We start from the raw sequence: 9,233 nt of genomic DNA on the forward strand, positions 1-9,233 counted from the left end.
AAGCAATCATTATGAACAAAACCTACCAAACGATCTTTAGCTTTTTTGTCCCTCCTTACAAATTCCGCTTTTGCATCAGCAGCAGTTGGCGGAATGTCAGTTAAAACATCCGCCAAATTGAGCGCATCCTGGTGCATCCTCACTCTGGATCGCCAATCATCAAACCCCGTGCCGGCAAATTGCAGAATACCATGATCTTTTAAGTCGCCCATAACCTATTAAAGTCCTTGGTTGTATATAAGAAAAGATTTAATATTCCAGAAAATGTACACGTTTGGTTTGAATAAAAGTTTTCAAGTGAGAAAAAAATATGACAATATTCTAAAATTACAAATACAGAGATTGCTTAGATTGTTTAAATAAAACAAAACTCAACAATTTCTATCATCGGTCACTTTTTCTTAAAGTTCTTTATCGCCGCGAAACCATATGTGCGGCGAATTCATTTACGAAAATGGATGTTAAAACGGACGCGAACTCCTCATCTCAACCTTTCAGACCTCACTCGCCGACTTTAACGAGTTGTCGCTTCTTATACATTTACGTTCTTTGCTTTAAATATAGGAGCGTTCCTTATCTCCCAGAAATAGTCAGAAAAAGTCCGAAGTAGTCAGATTTAGTCCAAAAAGCGTTCCTTAACTCGGAAATGACAGCAAAAATGAGAGAGCAACAGTCAGTGAGAGCGACTCTCATCAGTCCGAAGTAGTCAGATTTAGTCAGAAGAATTTTTTCTGGCAAAATCCTGAAAAGTGTCAAACTCAACTGAATTTAAATTAACGGAAATTAAAGAATACGCAAAAAGTGAGAATAATCTAAAAAGTAAAAGAAATGAATTGAAATTGGAAGGAGGCAAAAAATAATTGATATAGCAAGTGTTTATTGTGCTTGTGCTTGTGTGAATGTGTTTTGTACATACATTTCTGTTCTTATTTGACGTTAGTTTTGTTGTTGCCATTCTTTGGACTAAAAATTTGGTTTTTTGCGTTCCTTTACTTTTCCTGTTACTCTCTTTTAGTGAGCGCATTTTTCTTACGCTCTGGGATTTTGACACTTTTCAGATTTTAGTCCAAAAAGATAAGGAATGAACATTATGTAAATTTCCAGATGAAAACAAAACATAAGTACACTCATATATAAATGCATAGATTTCTTATTAAACTAATGCATTTTTATATAAAAGTACACTGATTTTGTTTAAAATACTGATCACTTTTATGCACAGACACCAACAATCGACACTTGTTGACAAACACTTCGCACTTACAAACACTTTATTATGAATATGGACACTTTCACATACATGCACTACAGTATTTTACACATTCACTGAATACTATATATTTTACACCTTCTTTTATTTATTTCCTATATTAAAATACACTTTTCAACAACTTGCGCGCTTGCGCAAAACAATCACCGAAATTCACATTTTTAGCTTTTCTTCTGTTCATTCGAGGCGAAAATCAAAAATCTGCCGCGGACAGAGTCAAAAGGGAGACGCTCCTCATCTCAACCTTTCAGATACGGTCAAAATCGTCGCGGCACATTTTCAAAGTAACGAGTTGTCGCTTCTTATACATTTACGTTCTTTGCTATTAGTTATTAGAATATAGTTAAAGTGATAGGGTTTTTTTTCAAGCATTTTAAAAACATTTTTATGATCACCCTGTGTTCAAGTATACCTCACTTCCTGTCACACACATTCACATATGGCGAGAATCAGCTGTTGGACGTGAAAAATGCGATAAATTTAGCGAGAATCAGAAAGAAAATTTTCATGTTGTAAAAAATAATCTCGCAATTACATTGACTTAAAAAGTGTCCACCTTGATAACGCAAAATAAGTTAATATGTCTGCTGCTCCTGATGGTCAATTGCCGAAATTTAAGTACTCTGGTGAGGTACCAAAATTGGATAAATCGCAAATAGAGTTCATGAAAATCATTGAGCAGCAGAATTTGGTGCGTGTAGAAAAATTGCGGCGCTTACGAAGAAATAACCTAATCACGGCCGGTATTTTGGGAGCATCCGTATTGGGCATCTATGCCTACTCAATGCTATCAGTGCACCAAGAAGATTTCTTAGATGATTTTGAAGAACCTAAAAAGGTGTCCAAACAATAAACGCAGTAGTTACATAAAGTTATATTAGTTTTAAGGCATCCACGCTGAATGAAAAAAAGAGGAGGAAGAGGAAGGTTGTTATTGTTGTGTAATTGCCTTTGTCCCTTTAATTCTACATCAAACATTTAAGGTAAGTGCTGCTTGCTTTTTCTGCTTTAATTTGTAGTTTTAAGTATTGTTTTTCTCTTTTTTATTGAAGTTAAATTTCAAAAAATGCCACAAGCTGCTGCACGCGTTCTCGCCAGTGGCGTTCGTTTGCCGCCTATGCCCACGCTGCGCGATCTTGTCAAACTTTACAAGTTGCAAGCAATCAAACACATGAGTCAAAATTTTATTATGGACGAGCGTCTGACCGATAAAATAGTTAAGTCTGCAGGTCGTATTGATAGAAGTGATACAGTTTTAGAGGTTGGTCCCGGCCCGGGTGGTATTACACGTTCAATTTTAAGACGTGAACCTGGTCGTTTAGTGCTCGTCGAAAAAGATACACGTTTTATGCCCACACTAGACTTGCTAAAGGAATGTGTGCGCCCACTACATACCGAAGTGGACATCTATCAGGGTGACATACTACGTTTTGATATAGAAAAGCATGTACCAATGTCTGAACATCGTTTGCACTTGATCGGAAACCTACCGTTTGCAATTTCCACTCGTCTACTTATAAATTGGCTACAAGATTTGTCATTGCGGCGCGGTGGTTTTCGATCCCTTAACACAGCTATGACGCTAACATTTCAGAAAGAAGTGGCCGAGCGCATTTGTGCACCACTCGGAAATGATCAACGTTGTCGCTTGTCAATTATGTCGCAAATATGGACCAAACCGTATCTAAAGTTTATCATACCTGGTAAAGCATTCGTGCCGAAACCAGAAGTAGATGTGGGCGTTGTGAAGCTGATACCACTTAAGCAACCAAAAACCGATTTGCCTTTTGAGCTGGTCGAACGTGTAGTACGACACATATTCAATATGCGGCAGAAGTATTGTCGGCGCGGTTTTAGCACACTATTTCCACCGGAAGAGCGCGATGAAATGACAGATACGTCGTTCGAGTTAGCGGATGTAGATCCAACTGTAAGACCATTTCAATTGTCCGTGGATGAATGCTTGCGCTTGGCGACAGTATATGCAGACTTCAAGGAGAAACATCCCGAAGTGGCAAGCTATGATTATCGGGCCAGAAAGAATCCGGTTGAAGAATCTGCTGATGGAGTATAAGCTTTTATTTCAAAAAAATTTACTTTCAGAGTTACAAAATAAACCTACATAAATAGTTTTGCTTGTTTCCATAATAAAATATTTACTTAAAATTGATTTATATAATTTTTTTATTCGATTGGACACATTTTCGCTTAATAAATACATTTACGAAATTATACATTCATGTAATTGAATTGGACGGCTACGAGACTTGCATATATGTACATATATTTAAAGCTTAACTACATATGTATGTATTATTCGAGTCAATATAAAACACCTCTAAAATGTAAAATTTGCACTTGGTCGGAATGTGTTACAGTAAATATTTCGATTTGCTTAATTATTCGATTATTATATTTTTCAAATATAAATTTAAAAATTCTGCTTTATGGAATATTTGGGCAGTTACTTTCTTGAAACTGCAACTAGTTCGCAAAGGCACTTCTGGTAAACTATTTCATATCGTACTTAGACATTTTTACGCTACTAAACGAGATTTTCAACTCATTGAATTCATTTCGGACATCAATTTTCGTGCCAACAGCAACACTATGCTGCCGCTTACCAAAAGAGCTATTGAACTGGTCACCGATGTTTCAGCGCCGTTGCAACGATGATCAAGGAAACAGAAGCAGAATGTGACATCACTAAAGTAATCACGCTTAACATCATGCTCCTTTACTGTGTGATTGACGTAGTGTGCTAAACGTACATCCTGGGCAGCTGGTCGGCATCCTTCGTATTTATCAGCAGGTATGTCGTACGAAAACTTAAGGCACTCAGGCAGTCACGCGTTATTGTCTCTTGTGCTGTAATAAAATTTTGTTACATTACAAGGCTAAGGGTTTTGTATTTTCATGTGTACATACCTCCACGCTTCTCAATTACTTTTACACATATATCGTTGCTTTCAGGACATTGTTCACCAAGAAATCCTATGCCACGCCAGTTGAATTTCTCTGCACAACCTGGAGTGGCCGATGTGCAACGATAGCACCATATTGCTGAACCTTTAGTTTGAAAAAATTTTTATTTAGGAACTCAAATATGCTTTGACTGGGGTAAACTATGCAAGGCCGCCCCAGTGATGTCTATTTTGGTTACTGCGTGTTTTATAAAAATGTCTTGTATATAAAAATGTATTGTGCAAATCAATATTTAACATTTTTCAAGCGTATAAACGCAAATGAAAATTGTGATTTTTGGCAACTTTTCTAAGGGGTCCCTAGGGAACCATAGGGGACCTAGGTGGTCGGTGGTTACATTTTTGTATATCGTTGCTTTCAGTACATTGTTCACCAAGAAATCCTATACCACGCCAGTTGAATTTCTCTGCACAACCTGGAGTGGCCGATGTGCAACGATAGCACCATATTGCTGAACCTTTTGTTTAAAAAAAATTTTATTTAGGAACTCAAATATGCTTTTACTGGAGTAAACTATGCGAACTTATGCCACGCAAGGCCAATAACTTCTATGCGGAATTAAAAGCTAGAAAGGAAATTTGCCTCCTTAACCTCTTGCCAAGTGCTGCCGGTATGCGATTCGAGAACTGCTTTTGCTCAGTTCAACACAGAAATTGATATTATGGGACTCCGTTTTGATTCGCTTCTCTATACATGTGGTGTGCGCCTTGAAGTTGTGTTACTTGGGGGGAACCTCTAGGGTGACCGCTTTTGAAGAGTAAAATTTTCTCTGAATACTACCGTTAAATACCTGCACACACAGATAGCCTCTAATATGCGGAAAAGTTGTTTTTGTGGTAACAGCATTCAAAATCCCCAAATAATTTTGAGGAATGCTGCTGGATGACATTTATTTACCTGATATAAATTTAGGTCGTTCTGGTTACGCCTTGCCCTTTAAAGCATGGTCACTGTTCTGACCATAGCTTAAGTCATATGAAATGTTGTGAACTGAATCCTAACATTATATGATCGACGACTTACTGCGTTCTCCAGAAAAGAGATAGACACATTTATGGAGTTCAAGAATAAAGTTTGAGATAACATCAACAGAATTTTATTTTATTGGATACACTTATAACTTATGTATGTCACATAGGCACAAATGCTACAGAGCAAAGGAAAAATCCCACACAAACATTACGCACCCGTTTGCTTGCCCAATATAGTCTATCCATCAGACACCAGAGTCGCTTTGGAAATGGAAAAGATGACTAATAGCCATAATGGATGAAAATTGCTGCTTCAACAAGAGCCGCACTCGAATTGTGGATTTCTCGGTTTTCTATAGTGGCTTCTTGTGTCCCATTATTCAAATAATATTGCAGTCGCAATGGACAAATATGCAGATGAGCCAGCTGGAACACATCTTTTAGCATTGAAATGCGTCTTTCACCAGCGACAATGGTATGGCAGGCTTTTACCTTTGCAAAAATCTCAGAAATTGTAAGTGTTTTTTTGTCTTACCTTCACGCACGGCTAGAAGTGCTAAAACGATCAGTGTATAAACTGACATTCTAAGTATTGCTCCACAAAAAATAAATGTTTTTAAACTTGTAAATAACTAGGAATTAAAAATTATAATTCTGTCAGAAAGAAAAGAAAAATGAAATAATTCAACAACGCCCAACGCCCTATAGAAAATTGACAGTCGAAACGTCATTCTAACTTTGATTGCCACCTGTTCTTTTGTATAAAAATATAGCTAACAACCACACTTAAATAAAAACGGTTTGCGTTACCTTGGCCCTGCGTTAACGCCGACGAGTCATACAGTGGTCCCTAAATCGCAAGTTCAAAAATTATTATACTTAATCAATTAGTTTTAATTGAAGACAGCAAGAAATAATGGGGACAAAAAATGCCAGATGACAGACAGAAGCGAAAATAGAATTGAGAGGAACTATCAACGATTTCGCGTGTTTATCTGACGCCCATCGCTGAGTACCATCGCTAGCTTTGTATTCCCAAACAGGCACACCTAAACACGAGCGTTGACCGGAGCATTTTCATACAAGTAAAAATAAAAGCAGCAACCAGCATAGGCTACACCCTTCTTGGGTCTTCCGTTAGTTTAGCTTGACCGTAACTACTGAGATACTAGCCTAATTTACATGTGGCGATTTTCTAGCCGATTCAATATTGATCAAGAAAAATCGCTCGTGTAAATGGTGAATCAAAAATCGCAAGTCGCAAAATAGCAACTTTTATATGCGATTAGCGTAAGTCGAAAAATCGCCTCATGTAAGAGCAGCTTAAGGCTTTAAAAGAAAAGTTAACCTTACGATTGGGCATCTCACCGGTTGAGCAAATCTCAACTGGCAATACCGTATTCATAAACAAATAGAACAGCTGTTTTTCACATATTTTTCTTTTGTTCATCCACACGACTTTTATTGGACTTGAAGGAGTTTTTGTTATCCTGGATTAAACAAACATCGATTAAAAATGGACAATTCTATGGCACCGCTACAGGAGTTGCTCACTGACATGGTAGTGCCGACACAGCGTGCCAACATGAACATTAATCCCGAACACATCACCATGCTGACCGGAAGTAAAAGCAAAAAACAGCTCAGCCGGAAGCGTGTCAAAGGAAAGAGCTCCACGCTTACGCGCCGCGAATACGCCAGCCTGGGGCTACACACTTTGCCAACACGACAAATGCTGTATGAAGAAGCTTTACCGTTACATAGACTTTGGAAAGGTTACATGCGTGAACACTTGGGACTACGTGAGGGTGACAAGGTTCCAGCCGTGCACGAGCCAGGTTACGATGCATTCAGTAAATTGTTGGTAAAAACAGATCTGCATGGCGCTATATTGCGTGTGGTAGAATCGAAGTGCGCAACACTTGTGGGGTTGACGGGGATTGTAGTCTTGGATACGAAAAATATGCTAAAGCTCTTGGGCAAGGACCACCGTATACGATCGGTGCCGAAGACTGAATGCGTTTTTGGTATGCATTTTGGGAATATGGAATTTACCATTTTTGGCAAGCATCTAGCATTGCGACCAGCGGAGCGAAGTGTGAAGAAGATCAAGAATTTCATTGAACCTTTTGAGTTGGAATAAAAGTAAAATATCTAGTATTTAAGAAATTAGCAAATATGATATGAAGTTTAAGTAGCAATATAGAATCTTACAGAAATTGGACGTTGAAAAATATTTACTAAAATACCCCTGCTCCGAAATTCATCAAAGCAAAATATGAGATTCTTTTATTTGCAAACTATAATTGAGGGAAATGCTCAATTTGCACAACGTAAGTGCCAAATCGGCATTTGAACGCAGTTGGGTTACTGAACGTCTCCATCAATTATAGATTAGAAATAAAGGAGTGATGTTGTGATGATTTGCTTTTATGCATTTTCGAATAGAAGTATATTGCACTCTTATCTAATATTTCAATTTTCCTACTTAGTGCCGTTTTCTCAAGTAGCTTTTAAAATTTATCTGCCTTTCAAACAATTTTTTTCAGAACAAAAAAGGGCGGATCAAATCCAAAACCTACTTTACCTACCTACGGTCCTTACACTATTACATTAAAAAAATACTAATAATTAGCTGATAAATATTTAAAAGTTAGCCGAATTCAATTGCCTTCAAAGTTAACTTCTGGCTGTAAAACGAGCAGAACTATATAGTTCTGTAATTGATAATTTGCGAGCACAAAAATTTTTTTTCGGATGAGCTTGTAAAGCCGCGAAATGATAAATTGATAAGTATGTATGTATGTTTATAAGGAAGAAATATGTACTTACAAGCCTATCCGAAACAAATTTTTTGTGCTCGGAGAGGCCGCGAAATGATAAATTGATAAGTATGTATGTATGTATGTATGTTTATAAGGAGGATATATGTACTTCAATTTAATATTTAACTCTTTTATTATTATTTTTTATAATAGGATGTCCTATAATCAATTATCATTTCGCGGCTTTACAAGCCTCTTCGAAACAAATTTTTTGTGCTCGGAAATTATCAATTACAAGTGCATTCGTATTTCAAGTCATCACTGTTATTCAGCTGTAGGATGTGCCTTGCATAAATTGTTTTATTGGCAATTAGTGACGACGTGCGAAAAGTCAGTTGTACCCTGTGGAAATCAATTCAGAAAATAATGAACGAGCAGGAGTTGTTATACATACATATACATATGTATATGCACCTATTCATGTATAAAATTAATTAAAAGTTCAACAGTTATCTGTATATATGTATGTATATGAACATACATGCAATGCATGTAACCTGCATGAACAAAAAATTAGAAACATCAGAAAGCATTCACAAAAAAAATGTAAAATTATTTCGCAGTCTTTCGGAATTTCAATTTATTAAAAAAAGAAATAGTCAAACAAACGACTATAAATCAATCGAAGTGTGTCGATGTATTGCTCAGCGGAAATACCTGTTGTGCTTGAGATATTTACGAATAAAAGTTCATATCGTTGCCTTAATATAGAAAGGCCCTATCTGACATCGTCGCTGATTTACAAAAAGTCGTAACTAACTAAAAATCGAAAATTTACGTTTTAATTGATTATGATGCATTTGATCGAATTATGTGGCCTCACATCGTTTTATGCAATAAAAGATTTTAGTTAGTTACGGCTTTGTGCATTTCAGCGACGATGTGAGATAGGGCCTTTCTATATTAAGGCAACGATATATAGCTTTATGTGTTTATCAATTTCATACAAGTCGGTATTGATTTGATGTACATATTTTTACCCACTTTTCTCCTATTTTGCATTCTAAACATAAACGTTAGCAAAAATTCTTTTATGTATTTCAAAGCTCTTGGGTACATACATACATAGACGCATACATGCCCAACAAGCATTTCATTAAATGTTTTCAAAAATAGCTTAAAGTAAGTTTGCCATAATAAGCGTTAAATAAGCGTTTTTAATGTCAGGTTAGGTTAGTTAGG

General features: G+C 36.7%; 4 protein-coding genes across 4 annotated transcripts; 3 read left to right on the plus strand and 1 right to left on the minus strand.

The window, feature by feature from the left end:
- The first annotated feature begins 1,687 nt into the window (after positions 1-1,687).
- On the plus strand, positions 1,688-2,236 carry Ccdc56 (Coiled-coil domain containing 56). The gene has a single exon (XM_017623769.1). The coding sequence runs from the start codon at positions 1,851-1,853 to the stop codon at positions 2,121-2,123; it is 273 nt and encodes a 90-aa protein (XP_017479258.1). The 5' UTR covers positions 1,688-1,850; the 3' UTR covers positions 2,124-2,236.
- On the plus strand, positions 1,811-3,440 carry mtTFB1 (mitochondrial transcription factor B1). Its single transcript, XM_017623766.1, has 2 exons — positions 1,811-2,253; positions 2,323-3,440. Exon 2 carries the CDS (start codon positions 2,337-2,339, stop codon positions 3,342-3,344), a length of 1,008 nt encoding a protein of 335 aa, XP_017479255.1. The 5' UTR covers positions 1,811-2,253; positions 2,323-2,336; the 3' UTR covers positions 3,345-3,440.
- Positions 3,437-5,952, minus strand: crim (QVR superfamily protein crim). Its single transcript, XM_017623768.1, is given in 4 exon segments — positions 3,437-4,091; positions 4,094-4,138; positions 4,199-4,339; positions 5,762-5,952. Coding segments are annotated over 4 exon segments (498 nt in total). The 5' UTR covers positions 5,811-5,952; the 3' UTR covers positions 3,437-3,828.
- A 734-nt stretch (positions 5,953-6,686) lies between these two features.
- On the plus strand, positions 6,687-8,500 carry LOC108368833 (ribonuclease P protein subunit p29-like). Its single transcript, XM_017623767.1, has one exon. The coding sequence runs from the start codon at positions 6,743-6,745 to the stop codon at positions 7,367-7,369; it is 627 nt and encodes a 208-aa protein (XP_017479256.1). The 5' UTR covers positions 6,687-6,742; the 3' UTR covers positions 7,370-8,500.
- The last annotated feature ends 733 nt before the right edge of the window (positions 8,501-9,233 follow it).

Source organism: Rhagoletis zephyria, unplaced genomic scaffold (genome assembly GCF_001687245.7).
Source record: "Rhagoletis zephyria isolate East Lansing unplaced genomic scaffold, Rhagoletis_zephyria_1.1 Rzeph_scaffold_03350, whole genome shotgun sequence".
Classification (NCBI taxonomy): Eukaryota; Metazoa; Arthropoda; class Insecta; order Diptera; family Tephritidae; genus Rhagoletis; species Rhagoletis zephyria.

Coding starts and splice junctions, on each gene's coding strand:
- mtTFB1 (XM_017623766.1), top strand. CDS start 2,337: ATGCCACAAGCTGCTGCACGCGTTCTCGCCAGTGGCGTTCGTTTGCCG.
- Ccdc56 (XM_017623769.1), top strand. CDS start 1,851: ATGTCTGCTGCTCCTGATGGTCAATTGCCGAAATTTAAGTACTCTGGT.
- LOC108368833 (XM_017623767.1), top strand. CDS start 6,743: ATGGACAATTCTATGGCACCGCTACAGGAGTTGCTCACTGACATGGTA.